The sequence below is a fragment of the Dendrobium catenatum genome, unplaced genomic scaffold, assembly GCF_001605985.2.
Source record: "Dendrobium catenatum unplaced genomic scaffold, ASM160598v2 fragScaff_scaffold_220, whole genome shotgun sequence".
Classification (NCBI taxonomy): Eukaryota; Viridiplantae; Streptophyta; class Magnoliopsida; order Asparagales; family Orchidaceae; genus Dendrobium; species Dendrobium catenatum.
This window is the reverse complement of record NW_021318682.1, coordinates 366,660-387,067: the sequence shown is the minus strand read 5'-3', so window position 1 is coordinate 387,067 and position 20,408 is coordinate 366,660. Positions and strand designations below refer to the sequence as shown.

General features: G+C 35.4%; 1 protein-coding gene across 4 annotated transcripts in view; it reads left to right on the top strand.

Annotated features, from left to right (window-relative positions):
* The window catches only part of LOC110099786 (brefeldin A-inhibited guanine nucleotide-exchange protein 5), a 73,345-nt gene that overhangs the window by 33,991 nt on the left and 18,946 nt on the right, over positions 1-20,408 (top strand). For 2 of the 4 annotated variants that reach the window (XR_003700084.1, XM_020827067.2), the window contains exons 7-21: positions 4,838-4,895; positions 4,983-5,349; positions 5,464-5,522; positions 5,619-5,688; positions 5,780-5,848; positions 5,980-6,102; positions 6,251-6,304; positions 6,379-6,467; positions 9,108-9,204; positions 9,290-9,388; positions 9,482-9,682; positions 10,006-10,116; positions 10,188-10,372; positions 10,460-11,086; positions 11,211-11,628. Coding sequence is in view for 3 of the 4 variants with exons in the window: in XM_020827067.2 (XP_020682726.1) it covers positions 4,838-4,895; positions 4,983-5,349; positions 5,464-5,522; positions 5,619-5,688; positions 5,780-5,848; positions 5,980-6,102; positions 6,251-6,304; positions 6,379-6,467; positions 9,108-9,204; positions 9,290-9,388; positions 9,482-9,682; positions 10,006-10,116; positions 10,188-10,372; positions 10,460-11,086; positions 11,211-11,628 (2,627 nt within the window). In the remaining variant the exon portion in view is untranslated. Of the gene's footprint in view, positions 1-80; positions 138-4,818; positions 4,896-4,982; positions 5,350-5,463; positions 5,523-5,618; positions 5,689-5,779; positions 5,849-5,979; positions 6,103-6,250; positions 6,305-6,378; positions 6,468-9,107; positions 9,205-9,289; positions 9,389-9,481; positions 9,683-10,005; positions 10,117-10,187; positions 10,373-10,459; positions 11,087-11,210; positions 11,629-20,408 lie in introns of those variants that run through there. The other 2 variants (XM_028693049.1, XM_020827068.2) reach the window with 2 other exon arrangements.

Sequence of the window (20,408 nt, the reverse complement as noted above, 5' to 3'; positions counted from 1 at the left end):
TTAATCATTTCATTAACATTTCATTCCTTTCAGAATTCTTTTATGTCATCTTATTCAATGCAATGCAGATACAAAAATGCTTATGTCATATGTATACACCCGTTCCGGAAGTACCCTTTTTTTTTCGTACTGATCAGGTGCGCAGTCAAATTTTGGCCATTTCCTTTACTATTTGACTTTTACAAGCCCCATTACCATTTGGCTTTTGTATGCCCCTTTACCATTACCATTTTGGCACTTCCGTATCAACATGTAACATGGAAATTTTATTTCATTTAAATCTTTTCATTTCCGTTCAATTTCCTTTCATAAGCCTCATATATTTTCATGCCCAAATGCTTTTCATATGGTTCATATGCTTTCCAACAGTTAATGCAAAAATATAAAGACATAAACTTGCAGAATCAATAAATTTAAAACATTAATTAACAATAAAAATATAAAGACATGAAATTTCATTAAGCATAAAATTTTTAAAACATTTATAAACTTAACTGGGATCTGAACACCTACCTCAAACCAAGTACGACACGTCGCTTCGACCAAATTCTTTCACCTTAAACTTTAAGGGTCATAACCTAAATAGTTTACAGAAGAGATATGTCACAAAATAAAAAAAAATAAAAATTCCTAAGTCTAATTGTTAAACCCGGCATTTTCCCTTAACCATTCCTTATGACACTTAATAGATATTTAATTAAATAAACATTAATTTTTTGGATTTAATAAATACTAAAATTTTGGAAAATCATAAAACTCCAATTTCATCAAATTATCGCTCCAAACCTAATCCTAAACATATAATTATAATTATATTATAATTTTCGGATTAAATAATTTAGGAAATTAAGAAAATAAAAATTTCGCTAAAAACTTAAAATTTTTCATTAAAAACATTTCCTAAACCCTTAGGAATATTTTTTGTAAAAGCATCTTGAAGGAATTAAATTTTCGTCAAAAACCCTAATTTATAAATTTCCAAAAATTCCTCAAATTTCTTCATTTTTACCGTTAAAATATTCTCTTAATCATTCTTTATTAATTCCAAAAAGAGATTTTGAAAGAAATTTAGGTTTTGGAAAAACCCTAGAATTTCTACCTCCAAAAATCTAGAGATCGAGAAAGTTTCGTTTGGAAATAAACATACCAGAGTGTTTCTCTCGTCGTCCTCTTCGATTTGACCTAAAACTCTCGTCGGAAAATCGTCGTCGGAGAGCCCGTCGCCCCTTGCACGTCGCCTCACCCGCCGTCCGTCTCTCTTGTTTCGTGCGGTTCACGCGTGAAATGAGAGGAAGGAGGCTTCGGTTTGTTCATTTAGGAGGAAAGGGGAAGCCAAATGACCTTAATACCCTTAAGTAAATTCGTCATATAAAACGGTTAGGGGTAAAATCGTCATTATGAAACTTCGATTAATTTTTATTCTTAAAATAGAAAAAAATTAGGTATAAGTGCTATACATCAAAACGATCAGAATTTTGCAAGGAATTTTCTAAAATTATTTTCGTTAAATTCTGTTAATGTTGAAAATCTCACTTAATTTCGTCGCGGTGCTTTGAAAAGCGTGCGACAACCTAATAATGTCGTTTTTGGGTTTTACATACTCAATGATTAAACTTCTTCTAAATAGACCAAATATTATATTTCCAACAACAACAACAACATCAAGCTTTTATCCCACTATGTGGGGTCGGCTACATGAATCCTTTCTCTCTATTGTGTTCTATTTAAAGTCAAATTCTCGTTTAAATCTAATAAAGAAAGGTCATTCATAATATTTTCTAACTGTCTTTTTAGGTCTACCTCTACCTTTCTTAACATAAGTCAAATCTAATACCTCAACTCTCCTAACCGGGTCACAGAAGGCCATCGTTTTATGTGACCAAACCATCTAAGGAGACTCTCTCTAATCTTATCTTCTACTGGAGCTACTCCAACCTTTTCACGGACATGCTCACGTATCCTATCTCTAAGGGTAAAGCCACTCATCCATGGTCATTAAAATTTTAGCATGACTAAACATGAACTAAGAAATGAAATATAATGAAAATTCAATTAAAATGTTATAATATGCACAATATTCTTTTCTATGATACATCAATTGATGCCATTTTACTGAGAATGTTGTAGTAGAAATTTCCTTCTGATGATTTGGATAGGTGTATCACTCTGAAGAGGAAGCATCACCAATGCAGGGGGATAGAGGGAGAAAGAGAATTATAAAATGCATTTAATAATCCATCTCCAAACAGAAAGTTTGGAATAGAAGGATTGTTAAAACTTTGAAACTAAATGGTTAGAGAAGGTTGCTGCTGCTGAGGAATGCATTTTATTTCATGAATCCATTCCATTAACCATTTACCGTGGACGAACCCTTCTTTTTCTTCTCACGCTCTTGGTATACTGTTTGTATTTCTAAGTTTACACCTTGCATGATTGTCATCCGTCTTTTTGCTGCTGCCATCACCATTATGAATTACTTAATGTACATAATCATTAGAGTTGAAGATAAAATTGAAAGAAAAACTAATTTGATAGGAAAAATGATTCATTAACCATTCTTTTTTGATAGATTTTCATTTATGGTCTTAATCGATAAGTTTTATTTATAATTACTGTTATAGATTTTTATAAGAATATTGCAAGTGGCCTCCAAATAGAATATAATTCCTTTTTTTTTTTAGGGGTTCAAATTTTGAGGATTGTTTTCTTCCTATTTTTTTCCTGTTATCTATTTCCATTTATATATTTTAATATTTTTTTGATATTACCTGTCCTTCACTGCAAACAGTTCAAATGCCATCTATTTTTTACATGATCATTCGCACGCAAGCCTCAAGATGACCAACTGGCTTGGATTGTAGTTGGAAGCTCATAGCTCCAAATTCTTGTATGTTTAACATCCGAAGAGGTTGATTTGTATAGGATAGCCTTCGAAAGGATATCTATTTCACCATGGATTTTCATTTCAACGTAGTAGGTTGTTATGTTTGCTTAATGAATCTTGAAACACTTATGAAACATTGTTGTCCCTTATCTGTGATTTTAACCATGAATGATTGATCAATAGGAAATATGATAAAGGTAAATAACAGACTTGTTTTGGCTTTTGGGTCAATTTTATTTTAATCAATTTATCATGATAAAGCAATCACATGAATCATAAGTCTTAATTTACCCGCATTAGGTGATTTTGGAATTTATAATGCCATACTATAAAATATGGACCTCAATTTTTTGTTTGATTTCTTCCGTTATTCTTATGTTTATTTTGTTAGTAAAGTGTAAGAAGAATTGCTTGATGGTTAAAAGGCCTCAACTATTTATGTTTAACTGTTTTCCCCTTGACTTTGATCATAAACTCATTAAACCTAATATAAAATAACACAGGTTTTTGAATAATATTTGAGAATTTATGTGATTAAATTTAACACATTTTTAATCTGAGACTAAAATGGCCCTATTTAAATAATATAAGGATCATTTTAATATTTTTCTCAAAATTTTAATGTATTGACATATTTTTAATAAGTTATGACTTCAGACTTCCTCCATATATGGAGATCATGACTAAGAAGCTTGAAATGTAGTTTCATCAATCCCTAGTTGTTAATTCCTCTTTCTTTCATCTTCTATGATACACTAATATATAAATGAGGACATGGATATGATATGACACAGACACACACATAGTACAAAACTAAAAGCATGTTATAGTAATTGTACAAACAAAACTAAAAATATCAAATGCATACAATTCAATTCATATAATGATAAAATTTATTCTTTTACAAAAGAAACAAAAAAAAACTAAGCACCATTTAAAATACAACAATTTAAGCATATTAACATTTAAATACAAATTTTTGTTCTCTTTCAAAATTAAAAGCATTTTCACTCTTTTGACTCTTCCGTAGTACTGATATTCTCATCGTCGCTATTTCTCTGAATCCATAACATGCATGCTCAATATGCATCTCGAATTTTTTATTTTCTTGATAAAAAAAACTATCGGATGCTAGGCATGTTATGGGGCACGTGTTAGACATGAGTGGGCCACACATTAGATATGTTTGGGGTTGTGCCTTGCATATGTTAGAAACTAAATACTTCAATATTTTAAAGTTGGTGCATTAGAGCTCATCTCATTTTACTCTACTCGATCTCCTTCTATCTCCCAATTGTTCCTTTTTTTCGGCATTCATTCTTCCCTTCTCTTTTTTCTATTTACACTTGCTGCTCATTATTAGTTTGGCATTATAGACAGCACTGATCTCATCCTTGTAGGTCCCCTTCTTCATTGGTTTTTAATGAAGCTCGATCATATCCCCTCATGTGACCACCTGCCCCATGCTCCCCTTATATCAACTGTAGCCTGGCTTGTCTCTCAACTTCTCTTTAATTGCACCCTTTCTCCTACCAAATGGATCTCATCATTAATTTTACTTTGGGGATCAAAGACTTCATCGGTAATGAATATGTTGTAAACAATAGTTTGATTTATGCTTCTATGAGGTATATACCCTCATGAAAATCTAGTTTAAATTTACATGGTGGCTAAAGTCTTAGCCACCACCCCTTTCTCCGATCTCTTCTCCCTCCTCTTCTTCTCGATCCATTTCTTCTTGCTCTCCTCTCGTTCTTCACTTCTTTTCTACCTATTTTTGTTAATTGCTCGATATCATCCATGTTGGTCTGACTTTATGTTCAAAATTGTAGTAGATTGGTCATTGAATTTAGAAGATTTCATGATTTACCATTGAAATATTGCATTCTAGTTATTTTAGTCCTTTTTAGTCTTATTTATGATTTTATGTTAAGGCGTCTTCTCCAATCACAGTTCATGGAGAGCCATTGTTGGGGGTGATTAGAGTATGCTATAACATTGCTCTTAACAGGTATTTGATCGCCTGACTCAGAGGTCATTTTATTATAGATTTTATGTGGAGAATTTATGTTATTTTTTTATCGTCTACTTGTTGCAGCAAGAGCCCCATTAATCAGGCTACGTCAAAAGCAATGTTAACCCAAATGATCAGTATTGTTTTCAGACGAATGGAATCCGATCAGGCAATAATATATATATATATATATATATATGATATTTTTCATGACTATTTCAGTCCTATTAGTATTAACACATCATTGTTTGGTATTCAGGTGCTAGATAATCAATCACTTGGTGTTACTTCCAGTAGCTCTCTAAATTCTGATAATGGAGAAATATCGTTAGAACATCAAGATGAGACAAAGGTCACACAATGGGAATCTCAGGGCATGAACGAAGAGAAAGGGATATCTCCTGCAACAGTTGAAGTTCTTCAGAATCTTGCTGGTGGTGCCGATATCAAGGTTCAGTTTCACTAGTATATTTTGGTTTAAGGCTTTTTTACCTAAAGCTAATCATACCGTATATAGTCCTACTTTAACTTACGCTTTAGTTGACTTGCTTTTGGAAGTTTTCAGGGCTTAGAGGCTGTTCTTGACAAAGCTGTCCACACTGAAGATGGAAAAAAGATTTCACGGTATGTGTGGTGCCATTCTAAAATTTATAATGTTCATCCTAGTTTGATCCAAGCTACGCTTGCAATCTGTAATGGGTTTTCTTTTACTATTTTCAGTGGGATTGATCTTGAGAGCATGAGTATTACGCATCATGATGCCTTGTTACTATTTCGTACCCTTTGCAAGGTTTTATCTTCTGCCTAATTTTTAATGTTATAGAATTACCTTTAAAGTGATTTCTCACTATTTGGAGCTGACTAAACATGTAAATCTGCAGATGAGCATGAAGGAAGAGAGTGATGAAGTTACTACAAAGACAAGACTTCTATCCCTTGAGCTTTTGCAGGTTCCTTCACTTGTTTATTATTATTATTATTATTTTTATTTTTAATTTCGTTCATGCATGTATCATGTTATCAATAACCTTTTTTTTTTTTGAAGTTTGCTTGCTAAAATATCACAACCTTTTATTTTCAGGGTTTGCTTGAAGGAGTCAGCCAATCTTTCACGACCAATTTCCACTTTATTGATTCTGTTAAGGCTTACCTTTGTTATGCTTTATTACGAGCTTCTGTTTCTTCGTACCCAGTTGTATTTCAGGTGATCTTTTTTTTTTCCTAACTTTTGTTCTGCGTGAATTTGAAGTGCCATTTTCTGCTACTAAGTTTGTTATGTTTTGACACTATTGAAAATTTTCCAAATTTATTTTCGTCGTTACATGTTTTTAAATCATTTAGCTGTTTTGCAGTATGCCACTGGTATTTTCACGGTGCTTTTACTACGATTTAGGGAAAGTCTCAAGGTATGTGTCTTAGCTCATGATGAATTATGTGCCCTAGCTTCAAAATAACTGCAAACCCCTTTTTCTCCTTGCAGGGTGAAATTGGCATTTTTTTCCCCTTAATCATATTGAGATCCTTGGATAGTGCTGATAGTTTGCTCAGTCAAAGAACAAGCGTTCTTAGGTATAACATTTCCTTTCATATTTACTTACTGAAACTATTCAGTGTAGCCATCCATAATAGAGCAATCAACGTCGGGCTTCCCTATGAGATGCCAGGTTTTGATCTTGTTTTGGTCAGTCTTTGCCTCTTCGGACACTCAAGCCTAGTAACCAATAAATAATAATAAATTTATGAAGTATGTCATGTTTATCTGCCAATAGTTCTGCTTTCTATGGGTTCCAAAAATCCCCAGCTCAGCTGAGAGAGTTTTGTATTGCTAGGTGAAATTTTGATAATGCAGACTAGGTTGGCAGACTAGGTTGTAGATAAGACATTATCAGAGATTTTTCCTTCATTTTATGATGAATTTATATATGTTTCCATGTTTTCCATAGGTGCAAGCCCCTACGATTGATTACTTCTCCCGGTGTTGAGAGAAAACTTTTAATTAAGGCTAGTCATTAGAAGCTATATGCTTAGTGTATAGTATCATTAATTTAATTTTGGATCTAGAATGTACCACCATGAGTTTAAAGCAGATAGTGGGGGTCAATAATGACGAACTCGATCAATATCTCATTGTTTTTTTGTCTTGCGTTGTCATGACCCTTGGTTTATTTAGTTCGGGGAGGTAATTGACTCAACCTAACTGAAGGATTCTTGTCAGCATCCATAGGTTGCTTCGTCTAAGAAAATCTTATAGATTTGGGTTGAATGTTTGTCTAAGATGACAAATTTAAATCGACCTTAGCTAATAAGAGCTAAATGTCCTATTAAGTGCATCCTATGATTTATTGCTCAAGGGTTTATTAGCCAACGGGGAACTTGTGAGCTCTAGCAATTACTATAATTAAATGTAGTTTTGAGGTGAAATCATAATTATTTACCTTCGATATTATTTGACATCAAATCCATTGGTTAGATGACTCATACCAAATTGTTACTGACAAACGATTCATAGCAATATGTTCAAAAAGATATTAATTCTTTATGAGATAAGATAATTCTCAAAATTATTACCCTCAACAATTGGGGTTGGGGTTGGGGGTTGAGGTTAATGAATTTGGCTTTATGTCATAGAGGATAGGTTTCACTTGAATATTTTTAAACTTTAACAAATATTGAATTTTTAAATTTCATTAACATTTACACCCAAATGATTAATTTCAAAATTTGGGGGCATTCTGAAAGTAAGGTCCACCCTTATTGATATTTTCTATCAACGTAGCCATCATGGGCGTTTAAAATATTTTCATTATGTTGCTTGATCCTTGCCCACGAGATTGTAGAGCATCTGGTTTGCAAATTAGCTTTACGAGTTACCATATAGATAAATAACTTTAGACATTTGTATTTTAAAGTGAATTTATTTCGTAAAAGGCTTTGAATGCCTAATGCAAACACAAAACAAAATCTTTTGTCATTTTCTGGCCATTGTGTAAACATTTGTCGCGACATTCAATAGGGATGCAATGAACTGAGCGTTCGACGAGCTACTCGTTGCTCGATTAGATGAATGCTCATTCATGATTGTTTAATTAAGCAAGTAAATAAACTTGAACATGTTTAATACTCGATGCTTAAATAAACAAGCTTGAACAATTATCTGTTCGACTCATTTATGTTCATGAACAATATTTTTTAAAGCTCGTAAACAAGCTCGAGTCTTGTTCGACTCAAAGCTCATGAATAAGCTCTTTAAAAATATGATTAATGTTTGATTATAAAAATAATGAACATACCTTATATAAATATTTTATATTTATTATAATATAATGATATAATAATTAGTAATTAATTAATTTAAAATTAATTGAATGTTATCGTATATATTAATTAGAATAAATTAGAAATATCTATTAAATTGATATTATGTATAATTTAATTACAACTATAAAAATTTTATTATATTATTTAGTTATATTTCACTAGCTTGTTAGATAGCTCGAAAACACTCGTTAGATATGTTTGTGAACAGATTTGTTTGGTGGTTTAAATATTCACTCTAGATATGTTCGTGAACAGGCTTGTTTGGTAGCTTAAAAACACCCGCTAGACATGTTCGTGAATGGGCTCATTTGGTAGTTAAAAAATGTTCACTAGATATATTCGCGGACTTGCTCAATGTAATTATTTGTTAGTAAGCTCAATAAGGCTTGTTTGTTAAGCTAATGAACATCTTGAATTAGAACTCATTTATAATTTGATAAGACTCATTTATTTAAAGCTCGATAATCACAAAGTGAACTGAACATGTTGAAAGAGTAAATGCTCTTTTTTGTCATTGTTAGCATGCTAATGCTTGGGTGAAAGGCCAGGTCGTTTGGCAGGTCAAGCACAAGCCACAACCTAATGATCAAATCAGATCTAGTCGAAGGCATGCAAGCTTGTTAAATTTTAGGCTTGTTTGTTTGGAAGTTTTTCTGCTCTTAAGACATCCTTATAAAAGGCTGCTTTACGTCCTCCCATCTTGCCATCCTCTAAGAAACTTTCATAAAGCAAATCATGAACAATGTTGTGCTGCATTTTTAACCCAAACTGCATACCTGCTTACCACTAGGCATCCTGCTACAATGTAGGCAAAAGCAAAATTAAACGTGTTGTCAATTTTATTTTCTTGGATCATGTGTTGCGCTTAGTTTTAACTGGATAGGCTTGCAGGATGCTTGAAAAAGTTTGCAAGGATCCTCAAATGCTTGCTGATGTGTTTGTTAACTATGACTGTGATCTTGAGGCACCAAACCTCTTTGAACGCATGGTAAATACGAAGAGGGTCTCTTTCTTTATTTAACAAGGATAACTTGATGTCTACCCTAAGCTGATTCACTTGCTGGTTTTCGAAGGTTAATTCTCTATCAAGAATAGCTCAGGGTACTTTGAGCTCTGATCCTAACTCTGCTAATTCATCTCAAACAGCATCTATCAAAGGTTCTTCTCTTCAGGTATTTTATTCCTTTTTCTTTTCATTATTCTAAAATTTATCTGCGGTGCTATAGTCTTATTTCACGGTTCATTGCTTAACAATTTCCTTTCAGTGCTTAGTGAGTGTTCTTAAGTCCTTAGTTGATTGGGAAAAGTTCAGAGAATCTGAAAAACACGGCAAAATTGTCCGATCTCTTGAAGAGGATGTTTCAGTTCATGAACCTTACGATGAACCTACAAATCGAGAAGATGGAGTCAATCAGTTTGAGAAAGCTAAAGTGCATAAATCTTCCTTGGAAGCTGCAATCTCAGAGGTACCTGAATGTAGAACTCTTAAAATATATATTAATTCCTTCTTTCTAGCTTGTTGTCTTTATATATACTCATTTGGCTAGCTTGGCAAGGCAGCACTCACTGTTGCACCATGCATGGGTGCTGTTTTCCTCACCTGCGCTGGTGATATGCCTGCCCTCCTGCTGTAAAAATACTGGGGTTCTGACAGTGTGACTCAGCGTTGCTGGGTGCACACTCTGCTGTAGTAAACCCAACTAGCGATGTTTCAAATGAGATCTTAATGGTTTATTGCGGCATTCTCTTGCTGTGGGTTTAATGTGATATGTGCTTTATTTCTGTTCAGTTTAATCGTAAGCCGGCAAAAGGAATAGAGTCTCTACTTGCGAATAAGCTAGTGGAGAATACTCCTCTGTCAGTGGCACAATTTCTCAAGGATTCTTCTAGTTTGGATAAGGTGATCTTTGTTCATGATTCACAGTTAGTGCTTTACGTGGGAAGGATTTTTCTAAACTCTTTAGTTTGCAGGCTATGATTGGTGAATATTTAGGACAACATGATGATTTTTCTCTTGCCGTGATGAATGCTTATGTTGATTCCATGAACTTTTTGGGATTGAAGTTTGATGCTGCAATTCGTGAATTTCTCAGAGGTTTCAGGCTTCCTGGAGAAGCCCAAAAGATTGATAGGATCATGGAAAAATTTGCTGAGCGGTAACCACGAATAGAATTGTAATCCGTTCTTCATTTTTTTGATATTAAAGATCACACATTTAGCTGGGTGCACGATGATTTTTGCAGCTATTGTTTCAATAATCCAGGCCTTTTCAAGAGTGCAGATACTGCATATGTTCTAGCATATGCAGTTATCATGTTGAATACTGATGCTCACAATCCGATGGTCTGGCCAAAAATGTCCAAGTCTGAGTTTATTCGCATGAACACTTCATCTGATGCAGAAGAGTGTGCCCCAAAGGAACTCCTGGAGGACATCTACGATTCAATTGTCAGGGAAGAGATAAAGATGAAGGGTGACGCAGTTGGTGCAGCGAAGAGTAGCAGGCAAAGACCTGAAGCTGAAGATAGAGGTCGGCTCATAAATATCCTTAACTTGGCCTTTCCTAAGAGGTTGTCCGGTGCTGATTCTAAAGCAGAAAGTGAACAAATAATTAAGCAAACCCAAGCACTTTTCAAACGTCAAGGTGTGAAAAGGGGCATCTTTTATAAAGCAGAACAGGTTGATTTAGTCAGGCCAATGGTTGAAGCTGTAGGTTGGCCATTGCTCGCAACATTTTCTGTTACCATGGAGGAAGGTGATAATCGACCTAGAGTGCTTCTTTGTATGGAAGGGTTCAAAGCTGGTATACACATTACTCGTCTTTTAGGGATGGATACAATGCGCTATGCTTTTTTGACCTCTTTAGTGAGGTAAAGAGCACGTGTCTGTGAAATTTAATCTAAACATGATTAGTGAATTAAAATCCTTGCAACTTCGCAAGTATTACTCAAGTTTTTTTTTTTAGTAACTTTTCATCTCCTTATTTATTTGCAGACTAACATTCTTACATGCTCCAAAGGAAATGCGTAGTAAAAATGTGGAAGCCATTCGAACTTTGCTTGCTTTGTGTGATACAGACACGGATGCCTTACAGGACACATGGAATGCTGTTCTGGAATGTGTGTCAAGGCTTGAATTTATCACATCAACTCCATCTATTTCTTTGACTGTGATGCAGGGTTCCAACCAAATATCCAGAGATGCGTTACTCCAATCACTAAGGGAGTTAGCTGACAAACCAACTGAGCGATTGTTTGAAAACAGTGCAAAGTTGCCCAGTGACTCTGTTGTTGAGTTTTTTGCAGCTCTCTGCGGTGTATCAGCTGAAGAACTAAAACAAACACCTGCACGTGTCTTTAGCTTGCAGAAGCTTGTTGAGATCAGCTATTACAATATGGACCGTATCCGTCTGGTATTCTTTATTTTAGTATTGGCTGTCTATACGCTTTTTTGATATTTTTCTTTCTGTGCTTTTGTCCTATGATGGCTTTATACTTAGAAATAGAATGCAAAACAAATATATACATGAAAAGGTTCGAGTTGCTTTTGTCCTTCTGATGACCCTGTTTGGAGAGTAGATGCATTAGATCCGGTTTATGTTACGAAAGTTAGAGGTAAATCTAAAGACATTTGATTAGAAAATATTAAAAGTGATCTTTTTTATTAGACTTAAATAAGATTTTGACTCATTGCAGAAAAAAGATTCATATAGCCGATCCTACGTAGTGGCATAAAGGCTTATTTGTTGTTGTTGTTGTTGTTGTTATTGTTGTCATTGTTTTCCTTTGATGGGATATGTTTATTAGCCTATTACATTACTATTAATGCTATGCTTAGATAGGTTTTCCAACCAAGATATAATTTTCTCGAACTGGTTATGCATGAATTTTATATAGATAATGTTCCCAATCAACTAATTATTATTAAAGTGGTGGATATGAAGAATGTGGACAAGGGATCATTTTGCGTGCAAAAAGGTGTGTGGTGGAAAAAATCCATAGGAAATCAATAGAAGGGTGGTGAAGTTTGAACAAGGAAATTTAACTTTTTGAAAGCAACCTAATTGTCTTTCAAAGCTTTCTGAAACACTCAGAGCAGTTTGGAGAGTACCACACCAACTCCGAGAAGGCTTCTTTGTTGTCTAAATTCTCAAAGGGAAGGAAAATAGATTGCATTTAAGAAAATTAGTTCTAAAAGGTATGCATTAAGGTTATTTATAGGGATAATTTGACATGGTCTATTACTAAATAGCTCTTACACACTGGATAATTACAAATGATTCTTTCAAGGAAGAAATGACCTAAATGCTCTAAAGGAATAACAATGAGATTGCATGAATATGGAAGAAACTAAGCATTATTAAAATTTATTGATGCATTATCTAATATGATGTGTAGGTGGGAATGTGGGATATCGACAACTACAATGAATTGTTTGATGAGCTGCAACTCGCTTTGGGGTTAAAAAACTTTGTTTGGATGGTTTATGTCTTTGTATTCTCCAGAAGATTTGGTAATAGAGGAGCTTGTTCTTCCTATGCCATCCAAGTATCATTTGTTGGTGTACGTCTGAACCAACAAATAGTACATTTGGGAATGCTTGCAATGCTAATATACTAGTTCCATCGGCTACTATTTAATCAATCACATGTGCATACAACTTATTGGATATGCGCAAACATTGTTTTGGAAGCAACCAGACCAGTTAAATTCTTACAAGTAATTATTGGTGATTCCATTGTCGTTCATATGAAAAAAAGGTCTACATTAAAAGTTGGATTAACATGAAATTCAGATGGGAAATTAGGCATACATGCATTAAGGCTTGAGCCTACAACGTTTTTTAGTATTTCCTTGGAAGCATGTAGGCTGAATACACACCAAATCAGAAGCATCTTCAATAGATTTCGTAGAATGCCTCTGCTAAAACCTTATAATTTTCATTACGGTTTATAATTTGCTCCTTAATATTAGCATGCAATTTATGAGGATGTTTATCACAATGATGCAATGTAATTAACATATTCATGTTTGAGTTCATTTATAGGATCTATGCACCTTTTGGGGTTATATCCATCCATACATTCAAATGGAGTTTTGCTTGTGATCTTATTAGAATTATTCAAAGGAAATTAAGCTAATAGGCAGGATTAGATGCCATTTAATATGCTATTCTGAACTAGATATCTTAGAAATTTGTGTGAAATATTTATGTTAATTTAAGTGTAGTACCAAATAATTTTTACAATTTTTTTCAAGACATTGCTAATAAAGATAACATTTATATCTGGTGGAATTGATGCTGACAAACCATTACGTCTAACAAATTTCTTGACAAACAATTTACCAACCTGTGGTGCATCATTTGTTTTAAAAAAGGCAAGAAATGGGTCTTATACTATGATGCACCGACACTTCTCCTCCAGGAGGCGTGCAGTGTCCGACACGACACACGTCCGACACGTGTCCGATTAAAAAAATATTAAATACAAATTAGTTAACAAGGTTTGACAAATAAATTTAAAAAGTGTCCATAAATATCTCGATGATGGACGTGTTGAAAGAAAATCTCAACTGGAGGGAACCCCAAACTTTTAAAATACCTCCCATGCTCATAAAATATAAACATTTAAAGTGATAATAAAGTCACCTAGATGATGACCATGTTGAATGTAAATTTCAACTGGAGTTGTTAATCTTTAAATTCTACCAAAAACTTCAAAACTTCACATCCACTAATATTTAAAAATTGAAATTAATCATCTAACATTTACAGTAAAATACCCATCTACACTCTGCAACAATTTTTTGAGGTGGACAAGTTTGAAAATCACTTTAGCTCACAAAGAGCGAATGTCAAGTCAAGAATATCTCTAGGATTCATTCTCAAATCATCTCTTGCTAGTAAGGATGTGGCACATGTCCTCCAACCGATGGTTCCGTAACCAAATAGCAGCACATGTAAACGATTATGACTGGGACCCTCTGCCGAGTGTTTTTACCGCTAAATGATACCACTAAACTACAGTTATGGCCAGAGTTCGTATGTTTCCCAACAACGTTAAATTCTTGAGTATTGAATTAGTAGGGTGTAATCGATAGGGCATAATGCTCTTTGTTAGCTAAGATGAACTCAAATTTATTCCTTTAGACAAACATTCACCCTAAGTCTTCAAGGTACCATTGAATGAAGCAATTCATGACTACTAACATGGATCCTTCGGTCAGGTTGGGCCGACTACCTCCTCTGACTAAGTAGACTAGGGACCATGATGAATTAGGACGACGGAACCATGGGTTCTTGATCGGGTCTATCATCATTCCCCCCACCATCTGCTTTAAGTGCAAGGTGGTGAATTTCTAATTTTAAATATTAAATTTTCAAATGCTAAATCGTGCTGCTATTATACGTCAGATACTACTTATCTGTTTGACGACTAGCCTTAATTGAAAGTTCTATCTCATTATCGGGAGGGGTAATTAACTATAGAGACTTGCTCATATAGGAAAACTGAACTCAAATCATAAAGTCCTCGCAAAATGAGGGCGAAATCTTTGGGTGAAGTCTTATCTAAAACCCAATCCACCTTTTGAAAATTTGCCTAAGAACTTAAATGTTAAAACTCTTCTCGACGACCTAAAAAATAAAAAGGGGACGCGGAGAGGTCAGGGTGCGAATTTTCGGAGCCCACACCGCTCACACACATAGCAGTTCATCCTTTTGAAGATTTCAATTTCTTCTTTTGATGAAGTTCATGGGCAAGAAGTAAATTTTCATCAAAAAATCTCCTCGGGATAAAAACTGACATCTAACCATTGAGAGCGTCTTCAAAAGAACTATACGAACTTGGACTGGCCCTCTTTGAATGACCTATAATGAAAAAGAGGTTTGAGTGAATCTTGAGGCTCATAAGAGTATTCCCTACGACGGGTAAATCACTTCACTGTTTAGTCTCTTCGAATTAGTTGGAAAATGAGACAATTGGATATACTCACCTTCTTGGATCTTGGGAATCTTAAGCACATATTCTTCTCCTTCTCATACAATAATCCAGTTGATGCTTTCACCTGTAAATCTCTGGCGCAATTTGCTTCTTCGCCATGGAGGGCTTGGGGTAGAGTGAATTGCCCGTCACACACGTTTGGCCTTATCAATGTCTTCCTCCATCTAGCTCCTGTATAGGAGCTTCTTGTTCATGACAAGTTGTTGGTTTTGTCGAGCACTTATATGGTGAACCTCAGTTGCAAATTCCTCATTGTTGTTGAGGGTTTGGGAGTCTTAGGTTTTGTTTGGGATGACTTTCTTACTGCTTCTTAAAATAGCTTTTTAGTACAAGTATTAAAATTTTTTATCTAATAAGTTTTTTTAAGAAGCCGTAAAAAAGCTCGTCCCAAACGAAGCCTTGGTAGGACTGGATGTAGAGGCGAACAAGAGTTATAGAGATTGCAAGAGTGTGAGAGGTTGGGAAAAGACCGTGATGCAGTAGAGACGTGGTAGGCTTTTGGTGCGCATGATGCTTGAGATGAGAATAACGAGAGGTAGGGTGGACTGGAGAGTGTTTCGGTTGGTGCGAGATAGTGAGAATGAGGAAGGGAGCTAACAGAGTTGAGAGATCGGACTAGGGGGTCGGCAAATGGGTTTAGTTTCAAATTTCTCTTTTTTATTTTGGCCTGGATGAGACTCTAATGAGAAAGGCGTTGAATACTTAGCCAAATTGAAATTGCTCTCGGTTGATCCAACTTTGACCCAATCCAAGAGTATTGAGCCTGCAAGGCTGCGGCAATTAAAGAGTTCAAGCCATTTATGGCTTGCATTATTTATAGATTGGTTATATTTTTTTATTTTTGAAGTTCATCAATTCATTTCATGTTTGAGATGGGTTTTCTTTGGCTTCGAAAGTGTATTTGGTTCGGTTCAAATTGTCTTGACAACGTTGTGGGCATGCATAATCCAATGTCAGGGACGTCAATATATTTGTAAATTGTAATCTTCTATTAGCATTTGATATGATATGGTTTATTAAATGCTAGATTTGTATTTGGAGATTTGAAAAACCAGACGTGCCATGACTTATGTTTTATTTATTTTTTTTATTTCGTTTTTCATTCTTGTGTAGAATCCTTTACAACTGCACCATCTAATCTAATGGGATGCTTGAACTAATGGATGATACTTCTGAAGTTTTTTAACCTTTCAAATTTGATCTTCCACTACATTAAAATGATTTTTATCTTCATCCTAGCATTTTTTATGTAATCTATAACATGTATTAGAATATTTTTTTTGTTGTGATGTCTACAATAGTCTCCGACTATTTATATGTTACTAATTTAGTTCTAGAGTATTACATTTCTACAATTTAGCCCCTTGACTATACAAAATTGATTCAAAATTATCTTTGAGGGACTAATTAGGATTATTTGAGATCAATTGTATATAGTCGAGACACTAAATTGCAGAAATATAATTATGGATTGAATTGGCCACGGATGAATAATAAGGGCTCTTTTTCTCATTTTTTTGTTAATCCTCAATTCCCACTTGTGTAGGTGATTTTTCTCATGCAAATATTAATCTCATCTTATGTGCATGTCTAATTTAGATTCTGATTAATATTCACATGTATACGCATGTTAAAACTAGAATTCGAGAGGAAAAGCTTGAATTTTATTAAGCAATCTACTCCCTATTTATAGATATATACAAGGTGTATCAATAAGGAAACAAATAACTCTTATAATACAATTATTTCTAAATCAATGGGAGGAATTAATGCAATCCATGTAGTCTTCCCACGGATTACTGTTCACAGCCGTGGATATCTTTGGGATCGTAAGGTTGAGATTTAACACTCCCCCTCAAGCTGGGAAATATGGATCCGTCATTCCCAGCTTGTCAATCATTTGGAGGAAGATAGAACTGTCCAATCCTTTAGTAAGGAAATCTGCAAGTTGATCCTTTGATGATACATGGTCAACACTTACTAGACCACTGTCTAGTTTTTCTTTAATAAAATGTCTGTCAACTTCTATGTGCTTGGTCCTGTCATGCTGGACTGGATTGTGGCTATGCTGATCGTTGATTTGTTATCGCAATTTAGCTTCATGGGCTCATCCCACTTAACTTTTAGATCTTCTAGGATTATTTTGATCCATAGTAGCTCACATATTCCCAAGGCCATAGCTCGATATTCTGCTTCTGCACTGGATCTTGCCACCACATTCTGTTTCTTGCTTCTCCATGTAATAAGGTTTCCTCAAAGAAATGTGCAATACCCAGAAGTAGATCTTCTATCAACAGGTGATCCTGCGTAGTCAGCAGGATGCCGGTATAGGCTTCTTAAGGGTCTTCCACGATCTTCTCTAAAGAGAATTCCTTTTCCTGGGATCTCCTTTTAAGGTAGTGCAATAATCCTGTCTACTGCTTATATGTTGAAATCTGCTTTGGATTCTGCATAACTGACTGACCATTAGGGGTGTCAATATCTGACACACACGACAACCCGACCGCGGACACCTGACCGGCGGAAAAATCCGGGTTGGACCGCTACCCGTTTGATAAACGGGTCGGGCTTCGCGGTTCACAGATTTGAACCCTGTTTGATAAAACGGGGTCGGGTCGGGTTGACCCGGCGGGTTACGCGGTCAAACGAAAACCCCGCTTGTAGAGAGATCTTAAGCAATAGGTGAAATGGTTCTGTACAAATGAGTTCCACGATGCTCATGTTGATGTATTCCCAGCCACTCCATAACAAGCTCCTATCCTTCGCCCTGCCTAATGAGATCATTTTAGGCAAGGATCCTGCTCACGTGATCCCGTGACAGCTCAAGCTGCTGCTTCTGAAGCTCCTGCTTTGCGTGTTTAGCAAGATGAAGGAAAGTATCAACACCAGTGTGTTGCAACTTTATCAATTTCTGACACGAGCCGTTCTTTCTTCTTATAGAACCATAGCTGAAACGGTTTCATTTCAAGGTGGGATCAAATAAGAAATCTTACTAGCAGCTCAAAGCTCCTTTTTTCTTCATGGATTCATATGATGGAACGCACCCTATCTCACATCTCAGCATTCTTGTCTTTTGGGTACATCCTGCTTCCAAGCTCCATGTACTTCAGCTCCACATACCATTGTCAACATGCATCCAATCAAGAGCAGAACAATGCAAGGAGTAAAGAATAAAAAAAAAAAAGAGACTTGTATCGCATGGCGAGCGACTGCCCATAAATCTTAAGCCGCTGTTGGTTTGGTGTGGCGATCACGCCGGTTTACTTTCTGCTCTAGGAGTTCCGGTTCGTCGGGTCAACCCGGTAACCCGGCCTGGTCTTCGGGTCCGGGTTGAAATGTACCGAACCCCGTTACTGTAAAACACGGGTCGGGATTCGGTGTTTTGACCACGGTATATGTAGAGATGACTGTGCGGGAAGATCGCTGCTTCAAGGGTAGACCATCGTGACTCTCAAATTGGCTGGGTTGTTTATAGACCCGGGATTTTTGTTATCCCCCGAATTGAGCACCGTTAGTTTTACCTTATTTTATTTTGTGTTATTGCACGAAGTCTTTAATCTTGGTTTTACTGTATTGGCTCACGTACCATACTCATTCTAATGGAACCACATAATTCGACATATACAGCAAATGAAATTAACTTGGATTGGAATGGTACCTAACATGATGTGGGAGAGTATGAACCTCAAAATTGTGTAACCTTACAAGAATCTCTGGTAGGGCCCCTTCTACTATCATCTGTGACTTCTTTATAAGCTTTCTTACCTAGTTTAATTTTCGAACCAATCTGTTTTCATATATGTCTTTAGACTTCAATAAATATTTGGTTTAAGTGAAAAATATATTTCCAGTTTTAAGATTAGGTTCTAGCTCTTGTTGTACGCTGGTTTAATCCAGGCAAGTTTGTCTGTTTTCTTTTTAGAAGATCTTGATGTTTTCTATTGTGAAATGAAAGATTCCTTTGCTGGAGGAGTGAGCGTAGTCTGTCAAGTTCGAGAAAAGTAATTTTTAGTCTAAGTTCTTTTATAATACTATATTGATTCTTCAGCTAATATGGATTACTCTCTTATAGACTGGACTTTCAAACTCTTCAAAGCATCTTGAAGCTCAGTCAAAATAATCATCATAACATAGCTCTAATAATTATTAATACCAAGCACCTAATTTGAGTGTTTGAAGAATCAGTGTATGATCCCCTTTCCCTAAGACTCTGTTGACGAGGTCGCCATCAAGAACTGAATTTAGCGAATTTTCTCCGAACCATCTAGTCGAACTGGTTGATTTGTTTGAGCTCCATATAGAGCTAATCTGCTCAGTTTATAGCACTATACTTAGATTAAGCCAGAAAATTACTATGATTTATTAAAAGCATGTGTGGTGGTTTTGAGTAACATTAATACATAATATCTCTTCTTCATGAAGTATGTTACATCCCGTTAAAGGTGCATAATGCATTTAAACATTTCATCATCCAGTCTGTTCCAGGTGTCAATACTGGTACTTGGCTTGCTAGAAAGGGTTGTTTAGGATAGAGAGTATCAATTCGGTTTATAAGCGAACAGTATTCATTTGGCCACAGGTGTCAAACGTTTCCTTGGTAGTCAATGCCATACATTTGAGTAAACCCTTTTTCCACTAGTCTTTGCCTATATCTCTCCAGTGTGCCATCAGTTTGTATTTTAAACTGAGAACTCCCATGTGCAGCCACGATTTTTTCCCTCTAAGGCCTAAGAAAATGATTTGACGATGCCTCTACATGTATAATTCGTGTTCTCATACCTGAGGCTCGAATATTATACTTTCATAGTGCATTTTTCCAATTATCTTAATTAGATAAGGCTCTTCTCAAGAAACATCTTTAGTGGAATAAAACGGATAATCTTCTAAATGAAACAAAGGAAATTTTGTGTGACGAATGAAAAACATTGTTGAAAGATATAGCCAGTTAGTTTTATATGGGTATGACGGAGGAGGTGGTGAACTTACTCATTTCCAGGAGATGGTTCAGATTCTGGATCTGTTTGGAGTATAGCTTGAGCTTGTACGTCTGGAGTAAACTCTTTCTCCCAAAATCTCCTAACTGTTGTCATTTTACTTTCCCTTTCTATAGGTTTCAGGGGTATCGTGGACTTGTTTTGATGCCGTGCTGTTGGAGAATATCAAGAGGTGCCTAGTCTCAATTTTGGCGC